General features: G+C 32.3%; 1 protein-coding gene across 1 annotated transcript in view; it reads right to left on the bottom strand.

The window, feature by feature from the left end:
• Positions 1–2,689: 2,689 nt before the first annotated feature.
• The window catches only part of LOC149419690 (uncharacterized), a 52,628-nt gene continuing 32,747 nt past the window's right edge, over positions 2,690–22,570 (bottom strand). The window contains exons 7-8 of the mRNA XM_089637521.1: positions 6,631–6,783; positions 2,690–2,796 (exon numbers count right to left, since the gene is read on the bottom strand). Coding sequence (XP_089493647.1) covers positions 2,690–2,796; positions 6,631–6,783 — 260 coding nt within the window. The remainder of the gene's footprint in view (positions 2,797–6,630; positions 6,784–22,570) is intronic.

Genomic DNA, 22,570 nt, shown 5'->3' with positions numbered 1-22,570 from the left:
CCTTGGAAGAGGACAGGTGAAGGAGAAAAAATAGATGTCGATGGCACGTTTCAAATACGAGCCATACGAGATATTAAACGAAAAATAGGTTCTACGTTTTTGACCTCCAATTCTACCGCGCTATATAAAACTACTAAATATGGTAAACGTGCACCGCTTATCGCATTCAAATAGTGGAACAAGTTTTGAAGAGATATTATTACACAGTAGCGCCTCTGATTGTTCCATGAAGAAACATGTGCACTGCCCGTTCTCACTAAGCCCACATCAACAACTGTGAATGGGTGTTCCTCTCATTGATGTATTATATTTAGATGAGACATGAAGCGAAAAAATGGGTTCCACTTTTTTACCTACAACTAACCTCCAACTCTCCCAACGCTCTTACTAAAACTACAGAATCTGTTCTGCGCGCACCGCTTACCGCGTTCTATTAGTGGCACAAATTTCGACGAAATATTAGTAGGCAGTAGCACCTCTACCTGTTCCGCTCGTGTCCATCGAGTTTCGCATAAGTGCACCGGTACACAGGGCATTAATGCTGCTAGTTCCTTAGAGCAGGTTTCATTGAAAAAACTGTCAAACCATTATTCTTGTAACACTTCCCATATTTTCTTTATGTAGTCTTATTGAATTCTTGTAATTTTGATATTTCCGATAAAAATAAGTTTGAACTTGTTACACGTTGTTATTGATTGGGCGATAAGGAATTGATTTGTACGATTATACTTTTCAACTTTCTTATCTCTAACATGATTATTCCAGTCACCTCGAGTTGCTAATTTTATTCTTAGAGCACTCACAAACTTATCATCTTACTCATATTCTCGAATCACAAAGGAAAACAGTTCATCAAAATATTTTACATAAAATTGGTAGAAAATGTATATATTTAAAACAAATTTTAATCATTCCGTTATCTTATCTTTATTATAATATTGAAAGTACAATATGCATTGAAATCATTACATTAAATTATCGTTGCAATAATTAGATGTTTTTTTATGCAGTTCATAACGATGAGATTGCAAAATTTAGATAAGTACTCGTATGTAATACATTCAGATTCAATCGAACTATTCAACATAATTTTGTAAGACACATCAATTTTAAACTCGGTATTCCTATTGAAAACATAAACTTTAATTATTGGAAGAAAGAATTAAATTTATTGAAACTCTCAGATCGAAAAATTGTATCCGATATATTATTAAATAATGGAAGACAATGTTAGCGTTTTTAAAATGAGAATTTGAAACAGAAAAAGATACGGTCGCATCTAGGACTTGAACCTAGGAACTAAGCCTTGACAGGCGGTGCTCTACCAACTAATCTTATAGGACCCTATTCCCTTCGCTCATATTTATCTGTATCATCCTTCCATTAAGAAATAACAACATTATCTTCATTTCCTCGCTGTAAATTTTTATTTGCTGCTGTCTGTGATGTTTGGTAAAAAATTGAGAATTTAAGCGATAGATGGCGCTAGTCATAAAACTTACTCCAGAATCCGACAGATGTCGCTAGAGTGTAACAATTAATTGTGAGATGAGATTGACAGGGAACAAGCTTCTCGAACCAGACAATTACCAACCCTCGGGTAATGAACAGTGTAGCTAAATCCAGACCTTTTATTTGAAACGTAAATAAACACAATAATAAGTAGAATCTTTTACTTTTTACAAAGAGTTCCCAACACTTTAATCTGCAAAGTAAGGCAGATATAACATTAATGTTGATGTGAAATTGTAGATTGTTTGACACCCTTTAGATAACAAATAACACTAACATATTTATCAAATTTAATTAAAAATATAATAAACTTAAACGAAATTGAAAAATTGTAAAACAAAAACTTAATTTTTTTATTTATAATATTCGTATAACAGATAAAATGAAATATTTTGAATTCTTTAAAGCAATATCTTATTATTTTAAAATGAAAAATAAATAATATGAAATTTTTTTAAATTTAATTATGTAGTAAAAATTACATGTATCATAACCTTCATCAGGATTTATAATACGCTACCGGAAACGACATAGTCTGCAACAATTGATAGATTCAAGCTGGATTTTAGGTGCCATATTAATCAAAAGAAATATCAATAAATAAACAAAATATTATAGTGTCTCTGTATGTAATTAATAATAGTTTAAACATAATGTTAACTTGGATGTACAAATGACCAAAATAAAATATAAAAATAATAAAATTTAACTCATAGATAATTATATAGATTAGCCTGATGAAGAAGCCATGGGTTTCGAAACATGTTGATAATTTTTTTATTAAATAGTTGCTAAGCAAAGTTTTAATTAAATAAATTGATATATTTACACCAATATTTAAAAAAAGTTCAAAATATATTTTGTTCAGAAACATGCTAATAATGTTGATTAAATAGTGGTGTAAACAAAGTTTGTTGTTTATGTATTTAAAATGACAAGTACATACATTTCCAAGACAATAGTGGTTTGTATACAAAAAAACGCTCGGAACTCAAGCATAAAAGTCTTAAATTTAAATTGTGCGTTTATAGTAAATTACACTTATTCTCATTAACATAATTTTACTGCATTATTTTTATATAATTTATTTTTATATAGTTATATAATTTAATTTATTACGTAAGGCTAAGTTTTGTTATTATTTGTACCGGACAGCTATACGACCTGCAATTAAAGCCTAATTAGGGGTAGCGCAAGGATTTTGTTTGTAGGATATTCTGAATCCTCTTCCGTTCACGTTTCCATTTGTTCTGAAGGTGAATACAATAGGTCCGGCACCAAGCTCTGAAAAGAGAAAACACAAAAATAAATCAATCATACGTAAAAAGCGTGGTTATGTCTCTGCCAGATAAAATATTTACAGAAATTTTAAAAATATGCAAAAAGTTATTTGTGCAAGTTCTTAATAGCATTATTGCATTATTTATGTTATTAAATAAATATGTGTACGGTGTCCGGAAACTTGTAGCATACTTATCAGATATGGAGTCGATTTTGTGGTGTAATTGCGAGGTGTATAAATACAAAGTGTCTGGAGGTAAAGTGCTCTAACCTTGGGAAGTGATTCTACATCTTGAAAAAAAATAACACTTTACGAAATCCCATTGTTTTCTTCCCATACGAAAATATTTTTTCATAGAAGAATATGATTTGTTCAATACAAACAATTTAACTTTTTAATCTGAACACTAACTGAAAACAATGGAATATAAAAAAAAGTAATTTGTCCTTTTTACTTGTACGAAATTTCACGTAGAATCTCCCGAAGTAAGTGCAATTTACCCTCGAGCAACTTGGATACACAGTGGATCGGGAAGACAGTGCTCTTTGTCAAAAGGAAACAACAAAGGGAAGGTTGTTGTAAACTCTCTTCCCAATCCACTATCTACTTTTACTACCTCCTTCACTGGAGTTGAAGTAGAATTGGGTAGCGGATCGGGAAGAAAGTGCTCTTTGTCAATAGGGAACAACAAAGGGAATGTTTTAGTGAACTCTCTCTCCAATCCATTTACACACTTCCACTAACTCCTCCACTGTGAAAGTTTAATATATTTGCACCACATATTACTGCCCTAAAGAAGCAACGTTTGTAGTGAAACACCACATTAAGTGGTGTTTTCTATTAGTTCTGTTTGAAATTAGAAACTGTCTGAAATTAGAAACTATTTGAAATAATAAACTATCTGAAATAAGAAAATTAATATTATTGTAGAAAGCAATCACTTTGTGGTTTGACATATTTAATAAAATAAAATACTTTTTTGTTTTAAAACCACGATATTTATTAATTTTTGATGATGATGCTTGAGATACCTGATGATGCTTAAGTAAAGCGAAACCGGTCGGTTCTTAAATTAATAAATATCGTGGTTTTAAAACAAAAAAGTATTTTATTTTATTAAGAAAATTAATATATATTAATATATCTAACTGAAATTAGAAGTTATCGCAAATGAGAAACTGTCTGAAATTATAAATTTAGAAACTGTCTGAAATAAGAAACTGTCTGAAATGAGAAAATATCTGAAATTAGAAGTTATCGCAAATGAGAAACTGTCTGAAATTATAAATTTAGAAACTGTCTGAAATAAGAAACTGTCTGAAATGAGAAAATATCTGAAATTAGAAACTATCTGAAAGGAGAAACTGTCTGATATTAGAATCTGAAATTGGAAACAATTTGAAATTAGAAACAATTTAAAATTAGAAACTGTCTGAAATTATAAACTATCTGCAATGAGAAACTGTCTCAAATAAGAAAATGTCGGAAATGAAAAATCTGTAAATTGAGAGAATGTCTGAAATTACACTTCCTATCGGAAATTAAAAAAAAACTATCCGAAATGAGAAAATGTCTGAAATTAGATAATATCTGAAATTAGAAACTGTTTGAACAGAGAAACTGTCTGAAATAAGAATTTGTCTGAAATTAGAAAGAATTTTAAATTAGAAACTATCTGAATCGAGAAACTGTCTAAAATAAAAAAATGTCTGAAATGAGAAAATTAGACATTATCTGAAATTAGAAAATATCTGAAATGAGAAACTGTCTGAAATTAGAAACTGTGTGAAAATAGATATTATCTGAAATGATAAACTGTATGAAATCAAAAATTATCTGAAATGAGAATCAGTCTGAAATTATAAATTCAGAAACCGTCTGAAATTAAAATCTGTCTGAAATTAGAAACTGTCTGAAATGAGAAACCGTCTGAAATTAGAAAATATCTGAAATATAAATTTAGAAACAGTCTTAAATTAGATAATGTCTGAAATTATAAACTGACTGAAATAAGATACTATTTGAAATTAGAAATTGTCTGAAATATGAAAATGTCTAAAATTAGAAACTGTACGAAATTAGAACTATCTGAAATTAAAAACTATCGGAAATTTGAAACTGTCTGAAATTAGTAAATAGTTGAAATTAGATACAGTCTGAATTTAAAAAAAACTTTTGATTTTTGTAATTTGATAGGTTGAAATGAGACACATAAAAACAGTAATTGAACACTGTCTGAAATTAGAAACTGTTGAATTTAATAAATGAGTAAAAAAAATACTTTATCACTTTATTCTACAATAATACACTCATAAATACAAAACACAAGAAATACAAATTAATACATTTATTCGCATTTTACAAAAATAGAACGTAAAACTAATTTTACAGTTACCGTTTTAGTTTGTTTGATCACACAGAAACTCTTTAAAATTATTACAAAATCTATTTTAATATGTAAACTTCGAACAAGTTCTAAATTTGGGAAAGGAAATTCGGATACTTAAAAAACTAACTAACCATCACGCCGTTTCTCCACAGGGGTAGGCAGAGAGGACGGACCATTTAATAACTCGGTATTGGCACATACTCCTTACCTTAATCACATTCATACATAGTCTCATACACACTCTTCTGTTATTCCGAATCTTGAGATGTCCCAACTCAAGTATCTGGTTCACTTGATCATGCCATGTCTTCCTCAGGCATCCTCAACATCTTCTACCATTAAAGTTTTCGTCATATATTTTCCTTACACTCCTTTCTTCGTTCATTCACTATATCATCTAAGCGCCCCTTTCTAAACATTATTAAATACGCCTACATCAGCCTTGCATTATTTGCGAGTCTCCGAACGAACATAATTTATTTTTCAGGGATCTTATTTCTATAACATTCAATCTCAATTCGTTCAAATCTTTATAAAAATACAATTTGCCCATTAATACTTTAGGATTCAAATTCTTAAAAACGAAAAAATTCAACGCTTTTGAACAAGTATAAGAAGTAAATAAAGCAAGCTACCAATTTTGGAATCGTATACAACAAATAAATAAATACATTTCAACAAATAAATACATTTGGATGAAAATGCAGGAAAATCTACACAACATAAAAATAGTATTGAGTGGATGATGAAGGATGCCCACTTTACCTCATTCTCAAATGGGTCAATGCGCTGGCTAACCGATATAGACACAAAAGAGAACAACTTTAATATTCTTAAGAAATAAGAAGAATGCAAAGACAAATTCCATTCATAAATATTCAATTTGAATATGTTGTTTTTTTATTTCATTACTTTATTTTATTTCCTTTATTTTTTTAAAATATTAGTACTCTCACAGTAAGTTCCTTTGTAATCCCACCAATCCGATTGCTTGGAGCGTACGTTCCAAGAAGTCCTGCTTTAGTCGTGATAGTGCCTGGGTTCATTGGGTAAGGATTGTCTATGTCTAGGTCGTGGCTACGGATGCGTCTGCACACTACTGTGAGGCGGAATGGATTTCGAGATCAGGTTGAGGAAAATCTTTTTCACCTCCAGCAAGACTTTCTCGACATATCGCCCTGCACCAAAGTGAATTCAAACATCCGTCAATCCTAAACGTACTGACCCCCATATTCCTGTTATCTTTATCACCCCTCATATATTTTCCTTCCAAGATTTTCCTCTTATTCATTTCCTTAAATCAACCGCTACACACATTCCCAAAGATGACATAGGCCTTGAAGTAAATTATTTTCCTCAGAGCCTTCTGTGTGGAGCTAATGTAAAAGAGGGTCAAAGGTTGGGCAATTAATAAATTCTAAAAATGAAAATCTCTCAATATACAGACCAGTGACTGGAGCATTCAAGGTAAAGTCCTCCGTGATGCTGGCGTCGTTCAACCTCTCTCCGCACAGCCTTATCCCGTTGATAACAATAAAATCATCTGGGCAGTTGAAAATCTCTGCACCTGCTTGTCCCGGTGGCAATATTGGCACTCCATCTAAAATCAAACATTTACGGACAGTGGTGGATACTCTGTAAGGATACTTTAGTGGAAGACAACTATTCAGAAACAGTACGTGACAAATTGAAATGCTTTTTGTCATGTTTAGTGACCAGATCCGAATAGCCAGGTACGGGTATGATAATGTTTTACTATTCAGACTTGTTCTTAATATGAAAACATAACCTAAGGACCTATATCGTAGATATTAAATTCTTAGGTTGTTAGGTTGACTTTTATTTTATTTTTATCACTCTTTCAAGATAATATTGATACCTTTATATTACATAATTGCTTCAAAAAACAAAACAACCTAAAATACATTTTTTTTTACGAAATTTTAATTTTAATTAATTGCTTTCCATTTAGGCCAACACTTGTTTCTTTCAGTGATAAAGTTGAATCGTTGTGTTATTTCGATAATCTATGCGTATTAAGAGGCATCTAAATAGTGAAATATTACCTAGGGTACATGCAAACCCTCATTTTCCCCAGCTCTTTAGCTTCCCCACTTTCTTCAGCCTCACAACATACCCTGTTGCCGTTCACTTTTGCCCCGCTATATTTATGGTTAATTTATCCATAACTCTATCTTCGGATCGCCGAAATGTCTATGGGATTGCCGTCTATGGTTGATCGGAGCCAGCAGCGCTACTGACGGTCACCGAGTAATTCAGTACCAAAAGGACAGCGAGAAAGGACACACATTAGACTGGAAGGATTGTTTCGTTCTTTACCAATAAATTATGTCTTGTGACATTCTTAAGTTATTTCAATAATACATATCTCACTCTGTTACATTGGCACTCAACGTGGTGATTAAGTCGATGCAATATTAATTTGTCACAATGGCGCCATACGTGGTTTGTTTTGCCATAATTGAATATTAATTTTGTTACAACCCTATTTGGGGATACCAAAGATTCCTTACAGTTGGCGAGCAGTTGAGACCTCGCTGAAGCAGAAACATCATGGAATTGCTGACTTAAGCTTCGCTGAAGTAGATACAAAACATGAAGGAAAAAATACTTTATGAAAATACCATACATATTTAACGTATACGGAGAAAATCTTCTGATAAAAATATATATCTTACTTATTAAAAAATCTCTTCAAACTATTCGTACTCCTGTTAAAAACGGGATTGCAGACCATTAACGAATGAATTGATGGGTATCTTGATAAATTTTAAGCAAGATTCCAATGTTTTGTCAAGGTGTTCGAACACGTGTTCGTAAAAAGTTTTGCAATTTTTAATTTATTTATTTATGTATTTAACGCCCAGACGGCTTTTACATGTAGTTAGTACAATTTTGATGACAGACAATTATGAAACATGAGAAAGAAATAATAAAAATTAAATTTCGTTAAAATATAATATATGCAAGAAACAAAATTAAAAAGAACAAGAACATAAATTAAAAAATATAGCTATTTGACTTTTTTTTTTTTTATAGTGAATACCTCACAAGAGTCCCAACTGCTCCCGTCTGGAGCCAGTGAGACTATGGCATCCCCAATTGGGGGATGTTGTGAGGCTGAAGGTAAGTGGGGAAGGGAAAGAGAAAGGTGGGGAAGTACCTGGCTATTCAGATCTAGTCACTAAACACGGCTAAAGCCATTTGGAGCAACGTTTCAATTCTGAATGGTGGTCTTACACCAGGGCGATACTGGTAGTATCTTCCACTCTGGAGCGTGCCGCAAATATACTATATATTATTTTAATGAATTAATTGTGAAATAACACAAATTAATCAAATAAAATTTATTTGCGCACGCCGGGTTCGAACCCGCGACCTTCGGAATGGCAGTCCAATGCGTTACCACTGGACTATGCCGGCCGTCAAAATCGACCGACTGGTTTACAAAAATACAAATTCCATTGAAGAATAGTTTTGAAATAAATCTTTTACGTGATCCACAATATTCGCTAAGTTAATAATAAATATATCGACATCACCTAGTATTGGTTTCCGATAGTGTGAAACCGCTGTATTGGGGAGTTCGCAATGTAATTGCGCTTATGTGTGTTGCAGTGGAATAGTGTATTATGTCTTGTTGTTATTGTAAGTATTCGTAAGTTTATGAGTTGCAGAAGTTCGCAACAGTCGAATTTAGAGTATTTTATTTATTTATTTATGATATATTATTAAGAGAAACACAGGTGGATGAACACTTGTTTCGTAATTACAAGGGTCATCCAGAAAGTATGGTTACACATTTATGTAGGATTGAAAAATGCTTGTATTTAAATGAAAGTTACAAGATTCTTCACAAATATAATAAACTATTTTTTTGCGTAATTGCCGCTGGGATATAGACATCTCTGTAATCAGGGCACCAGCTCTTGTAGACTAGGTCAGCGACCTCACCGTCAACTCTTTCATCCACTTCTTCAAAGCTTCCTCGACCTCCTGGTCGGTGGAAAAATGTTTCACACCCAAAAACTTATTTAGTTTAGTGAAAAGGTGATAGTGCAAAGGCGCCAAGTTATGTGAATAGAGGGTGGGGGGATTAAATATCTCATCCAAACGATGTCGGCAGCTCCTGTGGGAGGCTGAATGACGCTACTGAAGTAATTGTCTTTTGGATTAGGGGCGTAGTGACACACCGACGTTCCATCCCACGTTACGATACAGTCCCGAAAAAGCTTTTCCCTCCTGTGCGAAACGAACCAAAAATTCACGCAGATCTTTCACGGGCGGAAGGTGGCGGGAACGCGCGACGACCTCTCCATCTGAAGAATTTACTGTGACTAGGGAATGCAATCCCGGTATACCGGGATCCCGAAATACCGAGATCCCGCAGACATTTAGCGGGACTAATCTCGGTCGAAAATTTTGCGGGATCCCGCTGGACTGGCGGGATTACAGAGAATTACCTTCAATTCACTTACAATGCGCTAATGACTATTGTGCCAACCAGCGTGGAAGCTGAACGAGCTTTTTCAGCCGCTTGCTACCTTGTGTCCAATATCAGAAGCCGTCTATCAGATGACACAATTAATACTTTTACTTTTTTACGAAGCTATTTCCAAAATAACGTTTAATTAAACTTATGATTCTCACTGTGCAAGAATATTGTTTATCGTGTGAACGTTATTATTTAAATTTAAATTTAAGTTTCACTTCAGTTTCAGTTTCAGTGCCGGCAATCCGGGCGTTTATTTTATTTTTATTTGTGTACATAGATTTCTTTTACCCACCTCACTAGACAAAGTCTGTTCCGAGGCGGGTATTTATTTTTTTATTTTTATTTCTTTTTATTTAGGAAGCAAACAGTCGTACAGTAAAAATTATAACAATAAACATTCATATGTTCTAGACCAATTAAGTTCCATTAAATTAAATGTAGATTTAGTATTTTTTACCTACACAACATATTAAATGGCAAAAAATAAACATAATAAAGAAATACATAAATATAAAAACAAAAAGAAAAAATACAACTTTTCGCATAGTTATACTATTCACTACGGGTGATAATAATGTACTTTTCACAACAAAAAAAATTGAGTAAAATAAAAGTATTTTAATTTATTAATTTATTAAGCTGAATTTTATATGATATTAAGTTATGGTTGAAAATGTCAACATCTCGTAAGGCATTGTGAGTTTCACAGATACGTACTATTACAGAGTTTTGCGCGTATTTGGATTTACAATGTGGTATTCTAAATAAATCATTCGATCTGGTGTTTTGCTTGGGGCAACGAAATGCAATCCTTTCTAAAAGATATGATGAATCAACTAGGCAGTTTACGATTTTGTGTAAGAATAATGCATCAGAGATTTTTCTACGTTTATTTAAAGTGACAGGGACAAATCGATGGTCACTAAAACGATACGATAGGTGTTTCATAAATTTGTTCTGAATATTTTCAATGCGATCAATATATGTTTGATATTGAGGATTCCAAATTACTGAGGCGAATTCTAGTTGTGACCGTACATATGACATATATAATAGAATTAGGGTGTGTGCTACCGTAAAAGGCTTTGTAATTCGAATAATGAAACCCAATTGCTTATAAGCTTTTTTTAGAATATTTTCAATATGATCCCTAAATAACATTCTAGAATCTAGTATTACTCCAAGATCTCTTATTGTTTCTACTCGTTGTAGAGGTACATGGTTTAGTTTGTAAGTATAATAAATTGAATGTTTTTTTCGTGTAAAAGTAATAACATTACATTTGTCTATGTTTAGATATAGTTGATTGTTTTTGCAATATTCCTCAATTTTACCAAGGTCTTCTTGTAATTGGTCGCAATCATCTATGGAGCTAATACATTTATATAATTTCATGTCATCAGCGTAAAATAGGAAACAAGAATTACTAATAAGACGATTCATGTCGTTTATGTATAAAATAAACAAGAGAGGCCCTAGATGGGAGCCTTGCGGTACCCCTGAGGGAATAATTATAATTTGTGACATGTAACCTTTTAAAGCAACAGCTTGACTTCTATTTTTAACATATGAAGAGAACCATCTCAGAAGATTTCCACATATACCAATCTTCGAGAGCTTGTTTAACAGTATGTCGTGATTAACTTTGTCAAAAGCCTTAGAAAAATCTGTGTAGATGGAATCTACCTGTTTCCCATTATCCATAAAGTTAAGAACAAAATCAGTAAACTGTCCTAGGTTCGAATCAACAGATCTGCCTTGAAAAAAACCATGTTGATGCGGGCTAATAATAGTATTTTTGCATAAGTCAAAAAGTTGGTTATACACGATTTTTTCCAAGATTTTACTTAAGATACATAGTTTAGAGATAGGTCTATAATTTTCAATGTTGTGTTTGTCCCCTTTTTTAAAAACAGGTGAAACAAAAGCTTGTTTCCAAATGGTAGGAAATACACCTTCTTTAAAAGATTTTTGGAACAGTAGTGTTACAGGAGTAACTAGTGTTTCAGCACAATTAACAATAAAAATTGGGTGTAACTTATCACAACCGGCACTTTTTTTAGTGTCCACATTTTTGAGATGTTTTAACACTAATGGTGCAGTTATATCAATTGAATCAAAATTAATTGAATTTATGGTAACATCATTACTTGTATCAACAATATTTGTGGAAGTATTATTAGTAGTTTTATCGGGGATAAAGACAGATTGGAAGTAATCGTTAAAAAGATTGCAAATTCGTTGACCATCACTTGAGGAAATGTTTTTGTGATACACGTTATTAGGTACTTCAGAAGATGACTGTTTTGATTTCACGAAAGTCCAAAAATATTTCACATCTTTCCTTATATTTACCTCGGCTTTCTTTATATAATTAGTATAACATTCTTTTTCTGTTCTTTTTTGGCGAGTCCTGAGTAATGAGAAGGTATGATAATCTGAGGGGTGTGAATAATTTTTAAACTTTCGGTGATACTTTAGCTTTTCTTTGATGATTTTGATTAGGTAGGGAGTGTACCATGGGGGATATTTGGGAGACAGATAAATGGTTTTTGATGGTACGTAGTGATCAATAGCTTCATTAATAATTTCGTAGAATTTATCAGTTGCTTCTTCCATACCCCTTGAAGAAAAAATATTCGACCAGTCAAATTGCTCCAAAAACTCGTTAATCTTGACGTAGTCAGCTGAATTAAATAATAAGACTTGTCGTGGTTGATGTATTAAATAAGGTTCGTTTTTTAGTCTTATTTCTATTTTGAAAGATTTGTGATGCAAATCTTCAGTTAAAAGGGGTGGAATGCAAGGTTGTAATGAGCAGTTCATGTTGCTAATGGCTAGGTCAAGAACACGTTGATTAACATTTAAGATGTTATTATATTGAAAAAAGTCACAAAGAGATAAAAAGTCTATAACAGTAAAGCTGGCTTCGTCAACAGGTATTTGTGGTATCATCTGTCTTTCAGAATTTAGATTCCAGATAAGTCTAGAAATGTTATAATCACCTACTATAAGAAAGTCATCATCAGGATAGTTCAATCGGAGCTGACTAGCGGACTCAAAGTGAGCTTTAAGATTTCTAATATGATTCGTACCATGGGGATGGTAAGAGCAGCAAATGTTAATATTTTTATTAGAGGTAGTTGAAGTAATAGTTACCCATATATCTTCAGCTTCTAGTGTGGACCAGCTAGTTTGATGAGTAACATTATATTTGGACTGGACAGCAATAAGAACACCCCCTCCCAATGTTTGACCTGTGAGATTATAGTTTCTGTCACGTCTAAAAACATTATATCTGTCGTCAAAAATCTCCGGATCACAAATATTATCGAGAAGCCAAGTTTCTGAAATACATATAATATCAAAGTCATTGTTTAGAACAGCCCTTAGAAAATCATGCGTCTTTGTGCGCAAACCACGTACGTTTTGATAATATATAGTTAAGGAAGCCATATTGTATTACAAAGATAAAATATCAGAAAAATACATTTTCCATAATAAAAATAATAATAATAAGTAAGTATGTGAGTTCGATTCATATAGATAAAAAGTGATCGATGCAGATTCAATACCTCACGAGATGTATAGCATGCCATAATCTGATTGAAAGTAGTTTGTTTACTGACAGTTAGTATATAAAAAATGAAGTATAGTTTAAGTTTAAGTTCTGTATGCGATTTAATAATATTAAATGCGAAACTAAATGAAAAGAAAAAAATACTTTTTTTAGATAATGTAAGTGAAATAAAATTAAAATGCGAAACTAAGTGAAAAGAAAAAAGATTTTGTTTGAATAATATAAGTGAAATTATTACAGTATTTATAGAGAGTCATGCTATTTTGCTTATATCTGCTTCAGAGGAAATTCGAATGACAGGAGAGCTGTCACTTAGCTGGGTATGTTATGTAAATTTATGTCTTATCTTATTCATTGCCAATTTATGACTTAAACTTTACCTATGTCTAACTAAAGGTATACCTATTAATAAATAATTTAAAATGTCCCAAAGAACTTGTTTTATTATAGGTATAAATTTAAAACTCTAAAAACAAGGTTTGTAGATCAAGGTTTTTATTATACGATTGATTAGATATCTAAGTCCACTCTGCTGGATCCCGCAAATACCTGGATCCAGCGGGACTAAGATTGTTCAGTCCCGCAAATACCTGGATTGACATTTTCTTGCGGGATTGCATTCCCTAACTGTGACTGAAAAAATTGGATGACAAACACGCGAGATCAAACAAACTGGCCGTTAGGATCCCCCTACACGCCAAGCGCGTCATCTTCGAAACAAAATTTCTCCCGACCCAAGGAGTCCTTGAAACCTTACTTTTGGAATAGCCCACTTATTATAAATGAACTAACACTTTATCAGGAAACGACTTGCAGTTCCGTTTTTAAAATATCACCAATAATTTGAAAAGATTTTTTTAATAAAACAGCATTACTCATTTTTCTCCATGTATCAAAATCATTACTTTTATCTCATATTTGTGTTTAAAGTAAGTACGTTTGCGTTCTGTTTTAACAATTTCATTTATTTTCTAAATTAGTTTTATTTTTAATTTTACAATAATCTTATCACAAATATTTGTAAATATTAGAGAATCTTTGAAATCGTAATGCGGATCTTAAATATAAATGATTACGCATAAAACCGGTTAAAATACAAAAACGAAAGTTACTTGATGCCAATATTTTTTTTGGTGTCGGATCACATATTGCTTTTTTTCCGTAGGATAAAGCAATCATTTTACCTAGTGAAATAAACAGAGCTCCACTGTAAATTTCTTTATTTCGTTTGACTACCATAAAACAATAGTAAAAAACACGTGTTCCCAAAATAGTCGTCAAAATACCACTTTGAAGATATGTCTTAACCCTCTTAAACTAAATGGTACGTTTTACTAGGAAGCGCAAGAAAATATAAAGCATGTTCCTTTTGGAGTATGGCAGAGAAATAAAACATCCCCAAAAAATCCTGAGAGATACTTATTATTGCAGTAAAAACAATCTAACACAAATCTTCTTATCAACCCCATAGACCCCCAGAACTTACGGATTTCAGAAGTAAATGGAAGACTCCCACTGTTTCAGCCTAGAAATGATTGTTTTCATTAGTACCCACACTTAATAAAATTGATGCCTTATATAATTAAGACGAGACAATTCCCTAAATTAACGTGGGAATCTTAACGGCGTAAGTGAAGAAGCCATGTACAGAAATATGCAACGCGGGGCCCTGGTGTATTGGACAGACCTACGGTTGAATTTGCCATAACAAATCTCTGAAATAATGTAGGAAATTTAACAACATAATTGAAGTAGTCGTATTAAAACAATATTTGGCGCACGGCCCTAGCAAGCCTGAAACATCGATCTGTCCGTGTAGTTTATTTTATTTATTGCTGATGAAATCCATTGGGAAGCTACAAATTCATTGTATATAAAAATATAATCCCTGCATAAGGTACTGTTTTAATTCATCTTAAATATAAATAACTTACATTCGTAGGAATCGCTCTAAAAGGGAGGTTATTTATTTCGATATATTTTACACAATTATTTTCCTACACTTCTTAATCCTATTCTCCATCTCAATTGTGTTTGTACCCTTTATCATCTATAGAAATATCATGCACCTGCGGATATGACTTAAGGTGACTAAGACTATAATAACAGGGGTTTGCTTGAACCCGTATTAATTACCGTTGGTGGCCTTCATAACATAACATAATGCTATTTAGCAATGTTTGGGCGCTAAGATTGATAAAACAATTGCGATTTACTATAACTAAAGATACGAGTTACTACTGCACTTTATATTGTGATGTCAAAACTTCCGTTACATTCTTATTTGCTGTTGATTAAATATAATAGGAAAGAAATTAAAGAACTTTTAATTAAAGATAAAGAAATTTTATCTAAATATGAAAATAAAAATCTATTAAATATAGTAAATAAATCAACGGACTCCATTAAATTATCATAGATAACGAAGAAATAGAGGAAGTTAAGAGGAAGAAAGAAAATGGCAAAAAAGTAATTTTTAAAAAAGAATAAGAAATAAATTAGATGTATTTTAATACAAGTAAATTAGTTTCTAACATTATAGTAGCATCTCATTTAAATTACTGCGCTAGTTACCTTTTCTTGTGCAATCAAACTAGAATAAAAAAAAATTGCACATAATTCAAAATAGAGGCAGCGGAAAAAATACAATAAATTAATGTGTATATGTTTTTTTTTCATTCCTATTCCGAATTTTTATGTTATTATTAATTGTTTGTTATATCAAAATATGAAATCTATTGCATTGCACTACCCCTGTATAAATTCTGTAATAATCTCTTATTATCATTATTATTATGCTCAAAAATAAAATTCTCTCAAAAAACAAGTGTAATTAAATTTGTATTTTGAAATACATGGCTACTCGAAGAGAAGTAGTAGAGATTTTAGACTTCCGCAAGCAAATTTGTCGGGGACCCAAAATTACCGCATACCCTATTTCTACCGATTTATAATAGGTTTCTGGTCAACTCTTTAAATTTTTAAATTCCAAAAAAAAATATTGTAATTTTTGAAGATACTATCTATATACATTTGTTACGCCAAAACGATAATTATATGAAATTCCCTCGATAGAAAAAATCGCCAATCTAAACATTTGTTACGCCGAAACGATCATTATATGAAATTCCCTCGATAGAAGAAATCGCTAATCTAAACATTTTTTACGCCGAAACGTTAATTATATGAAATTCCCTCGATAGAAAAAATCGCTAATCTAAACATTTGTTACGCCGAAACGTAATTATATGAAATTCCCTCGATATAAAAAATCGCTAATCCAAACATTTGTTACGCCGAAACGTTAATTATATGAAATTCCCTCGATAGAAAAAATCGCTAATCCAAACATTTGTTATGCCGAAACGTTAATTATATGAAATTCCCTCGATAGAAAAAATTGCCAAGCTCCAAACATTATTAAAAACACTTTTTTTTCTGTTATTAATGTGTTATTAGATAGATTTTTGCTCTATTTCAAACAAGTCGTGTTTTATTAAATATTTTCACCATTTTCGCTAAATTAACGCGCTCCCTCTTACGTTCGTATTTACATATCTTCCTTTGAAATCATCTTTAAATGCTAACTATGGGGCCTTAAAGGATTCAAGATATTCAATGAGCTACTGACAGATGTTAAAGAAGCTAAAAGCTTTGCAGCCTTTAGTGGGTTATGCTAAATGCTATAAAGAATAAGTTTCATATGTAATGTAAAATGTGTCTTAATGTTATAGAAATTAATTCTAAGTAATTCTAAGGGCTTAATCTATAAACAGAATTTCCCAATAAGAGGTGTTATTTTGAATAGCCCGCTATTTTGGTAGATTGAACCTGTCATTTTTTGATATTTGACAAGTAAATACTACGCCATTTATAAAAATGGAACGATACACGCTTCAACAACGCATTGAAATTATTAAAATTCACTGGAGTGAATCAAATGCAAATCATCTTTAGTGATGAGGCCCATTTTCACCTCGGTGGCTTCGTCAGCAAGCAAAATTGTCGCGTCTGGGGCTCGAAAAACCCAAGAGTTGTTGTTGAAAAGCCTCTCTATCCTCAACGTGTGACTGTTTGGTGCGGTTTATAGTCCGGCGGAGTCATTGGACCTTACTTTTTCGAAAATGAGGCTGGAGCAACAGTTACGGTGAATGGATTGCGCCATCGAGAGATAATTAATTTAATAATGATTTTTATAATGTTTTTTATGGCCGGAATTGGATGATATAGATCTGGACAACGTTTATTTTCAACAAAACGGCGCTACGTGCCACACAAGCAACGAAATCATTGAATTTTTACGATTGAATATCAAAATAACACCTCTTATTGGAAAACCCTGTATAATTTTTTTGTATAAAAATATTTTTATTTAGTCATTAAAGAAAAAAAAAATAAATAGATATGTATTTATAACTAAATAAAAAAATAATGACCCGGTATTGCATGATGTCAATTCTTGTGATTGCATCTGAGGCTTTGCCAGTTTAACACTCCCGTACCGGACGGGGGGAACACACATACACTAACGAGAGTTTTATGCTATATCTAAGTTGTTTTTTACACCACATACTATATAATTTAGGTATTCCTAAAAAAACTATTTGGTTATCGATCTGCATTTAAAAAAATTATATATTATTTCTAGTTTCTTAGATATTAAATAGTTTGTACAAAATTCCGGCAAAATTCCTGTCCCCTGCCCCGCACCTCAGCTTCGTAGCATCGGCTAAAATTCCCCCGTCCTCATCCCCACTCTCCGCTCTCCACCGAGAACGATCCAGCGAGCGTAAAAGACGAGCGTATTGGACCGTAAAAGTTGCATTTTATGGAAAGGGCTAACTCCCGGTCGCATACACTGCACTTCTGGTATTTCCTTTTGCGATGCTAAAATGCTCGCTTGCTGGACTAAGATCGGCCTGTCTGGCATACATCCGGTAAATTTCTCATGTTTAGAAACATTATTAAAATTAGGTCTGTCTCTGTTTCTCACATGGAAAATAAATCGGTCAGAAAGAGACACATTTTGTTAACATTTTTAAGTAATTTGAAGGAACTTGAATAAAAACTAAGTACTATATGGTTAAAAAGTCTATCGCAAACTTCTGTTAAATTGTATATTGGGTTTTAGTTGCTAATTCTCTAAATTTTCGTGGTAAATAATTCTCTGTAAAAGCGGACTAGTTTCGCCCTGCTATGGGCATCTTCAGACTGGTAAGCAGTACATTTACACTTATGAAATGGTGTTTATAAATTAATATCTATTTCAGGGTTGTAAAATATTTATTCTGTACTTACAATATTAGAATTTATGTAATCAGTCGGCATGTATTTATTGCAGTTTATTACGGCATATTTACCAATGTTTTAAATAAGATCAGAAAATTCTATCGTTTTAATTCATTTGTGTGAAAACCGCACAAGAGCCGTCCTAGCCAGTGGAATTATGGCATCCCCAATTGGGGTATTTTGTGAGGCTGAAGTTAGTTGGGATAGGGAGGGGGAGGATATGGGAAAGACAAAGGTTGAAGTACATGCATATGCAAATCTAATAACCATATAGACTTAAGTCATTTCAAGCAACGTTTGGATTCTACATGGTGGTCTTTTACTAGGCCAATACTGAAAGCATCTACCGCCCTGCAACTTGATATAATATATTTTTTCTTTCATAAATATTACAGCATCCGTTGTCGAGGGGTAAGGCTCTAGACTAGTAAACCGGAGGCCGCGGGTTCAAATCCCGGTGTGCGTAAGTAAAATTTAATAGATTACTTTGTGATATTTCACAATTTACTGACCAGAATTCATTTCGAATGTTGCTTGAAATGACTTTGACCTTGTTTGGTGACCAGATCTGAATAGCCAGGTATTTCCCCACCTTCCTCTTCCCCATCTCCTTACCCTCCCCACTACTTTTAGCCTTACAACATAACAGTAGCGGCTCGTGACTTTTGGGTCTACTAATAATTGAAATATTTTCACTTTAGTACACCTAAAAGTTAGAAGTTTTATTACTCCAACATACCCCATTTGGGAATGCCATAGTCTCACTGGTTCCAGATGATAAGGAGCAGTTGGGACTGTTGTGGTGTTTTCACATAGAAAAATCAACAGGAATATCTGAGGTTACAATAGAAAAATAATTTACTTCACGTTTAAGTTTTAAAAATACCTTATTTTTCACTATTTTCCAAAAATTCGTTTTATCTCGAACCCCTCGACATACAAACGAACCCATTATTTTTGGTAAGGCAAACACTACGATTTAACCCTAAATGTAAATATACTATATAAAATAATAAATTAGGAATTATAATCTTCACTTACATCTAAATATTCACATAATATTCGAAATAACATCCGCACCTAGTTTAGTAGTGCTAGGTTTTTAAAACTTAAAAAATATATCCATCATTTACAGACCACCCTATGCAAGAAACTAGCCACCCACGTCGACGCTTAATCGCCTATCGGCAGTCGAGATTCGGAAACGAGGCGCGATGCTTGCTACGTACCCGCCTTCTCTGTTTTCTTTGAAAACATATGCGTTATGGTCTAAATTCATTAGAACATTAATTATGACTTTATTTATGAAACGATTTTGATAACAACTACTGAAATATGTAATATATACTTCCCTCTAATTATAACCAAAAGAAATTTCATCGAATTATGTCATTAACACCTTTTAATAAGCAAAACAAATTGGGGGATTGAGTGACCCCGCTTCGGATCCAATGTGATTTTTTTCTTTCCGGGACGAAAGGGTTAAGCAAAGTTCATCGAATAATACAGAAACATCCCTATTGTGAGTTAATACGATACTAGGAACTGAAGATGGCACACAGGGCCGACCCTATTCGGGCGCAATTGGAGCAGTCCGCTCCGGGCGCCGAGTTGCCAAGGTGCCGAAACGTTGATAAATAACACCTAACAGTGCTAAAACATCTCCCATGAGATTATTTTTTTATGTAAATGGAGATACACAAAAATAAAAAACATCTGAATATTTTTGATTACAGCGATAGTCTACTTAGACGTTTACTGGTTTTGGCAAGGGTGTCCAACGTTTTACTCGCGCCATTTGGCTCAGGATCGACCCTGTCGGTACAGGATATAAAAAAACAATATCTTCAAGAGCCTAAGAAAGAAAGAGGCAACCATTATAAAAGTTTTAGATTGCCAAGAAGTTACAACAAGTACTACGATACCAAAACATCATCAGAGGCAATAAGAAGCGCTGTTTTGTGAACAATTCATTAAAGTTAATAACACGGCAGTTTTAAAAACAGACAACCTCCATAATATCATAATTAGTTTGCTGTAGGAGTAAATCCGTTGGGTCTAAAACCGTAAAAACGTAAAACGTTAAATCTACGTTTCGCAAAAACGTGGACGAGAAAAGCTTCCTTTACTCGTAATAATTATACCATTTGCGCAAAATCACGTATTCAATATGCTATAAAATGGTTTAGCCGCTGACGTGAACGCGCGGAAGCTGTACAGGTATTAGAAAAAAAAAACAAAAATTCGCATTATAAGACTAAGTAGGTGAGCAAACTGAGCAATGACGTTTTAAATATTACACGAAAGTTATTACATTATTACCTACTTATGGATTTATTTATTTATTTATTAATCTTAAGTTAGCTCACATCTTCGTGTGTGCTAATAGTTTTATAAACATATAAACATGTACATTGTTTGGCAAACATAATCTTTCTTTAAATATTTCAATAAAGTCACAAAAAATAACATTAATAATTGAGATAGACATATTATTTTCTTAATTCATTTTTGAACTTATTAATATTTTCTATCACAGCAATTTCCTTCGGGATTTTGTTATAGAGTTGAACGGCCTGGTACGAGTACATCAGAGATTTTTGGGTGCTTGTTTTTTTTCTTGTTGGCAATCTAATTTGCTTAGAATTTCTCGTTCCGTGTCCGTGTATTTCGTTATTGTAATTTATTTTTCTTTTAGAATGCAGAAAGTTATGACATTATTACCTACTAATGAATGCAGAATGTTATGACATTATTACCTACTAATGAATGCAGAATGTTATGAAATTATTACCTACTAATGAATGCAGAATGTTAGAAAATTATAACCTATTAATGAATGCAGAAAGTTATTACATTATTACCTACTAATGAATGTAGAAAGTTATTACATTATTATCTACTAATGAATGCAGAAAGTTATGACATTATAACGTACTTATTAATGCAGAAGGTTTTACATTATTACCTATTAATAATTGCAGAAAGTTATTACATTATGACCTACTAATGAATGCAGAAAGTTCTTACATGATTACCTACTAATGAATGCCGAAAGTTTTTACATTATTACGTACTAATGAATGCAGAAAGTTCTTACATTATTACCTACTAATAAATGTAGAAAGTTATGACATTATAACGTTCTAATGAATTCAGAATGTTATTACATTATTACCTACTAATAATTGCAGAAAATTATAACATTATTACCTACTAATGAATGCAGAAAGTTATTACATTATTACCTACCAATGAATGCATAAAGTTATGACACTATTACGTACTAATGAATGCAAAAAGTTATTTCATTATTACCTACTAATGAATGCAGAAATTTATGACATTATTACGTGTAATGAATGCAGAAAACAAATTCGTTTTATATGACACGTATTTTATCAGGCGCTTGACCTCTGCTATTATTTCGCTCAAATATGTAAAATTCACTTACATGTAATGTTAATTTTATCTGATTATTAAGGTTATTTAAAAATAGCTTTTTGGTTTAACTCTACGAATGCCGATAAAACTAATATGTGAACACGGAATGCATTAAAATGTTATATTTAATTTTTGGAATAACTTAAAAAATAAAATCTCTAATTGTAATATTTAATTATTGAAATTGTCTTCAATATCTAAATATTATAATTTGAAGTTTTACGTATTAAGTTATTCCAAAAAAAAAATATTCATCCTAGACTTGTACATAAAAAAACCAATTATGATATATTTATCCAAGACGCTATCTAGATTGCTTCTTGATCGAAGTATGATGCCGTTAAATATAACCGAAAGGAATAGGGTCCCATTAGCTCAGTTGGTAGAGCAACGCCCCGTCCTGGGTTTAAGTTCTGGTAATTACCTATATTTTTTTATTTTTCTGTGTCAAATTATCGTTTAAAAATCATTGTATGAATATTATGTGTTTGTATAAATTTGCGTCACGATCCGTGGTGTAAGACCAACAAACATTTAGAAAAGAATCTATACTTAAAA

Source organism: Hesperophylax consimilis, chromosome 11, assembly GCF_061612785.1.
Source record: "Hesperophylax consimilis isolate HC1 chromosome 11, BYU_Hcon_1.0, whole genome shotgun sequence".
Taxonomy (NCBI): domain Eukaryota; kingdom Metazoa; phylum Arthropoda; class Insecta; order Trichoptera; family Limnephilidae; genus Hesperophylax; species Hesperophylax consimilis.
This window is presented reverse-complemented; position numbering and strand designations above follow the sequence as displayed.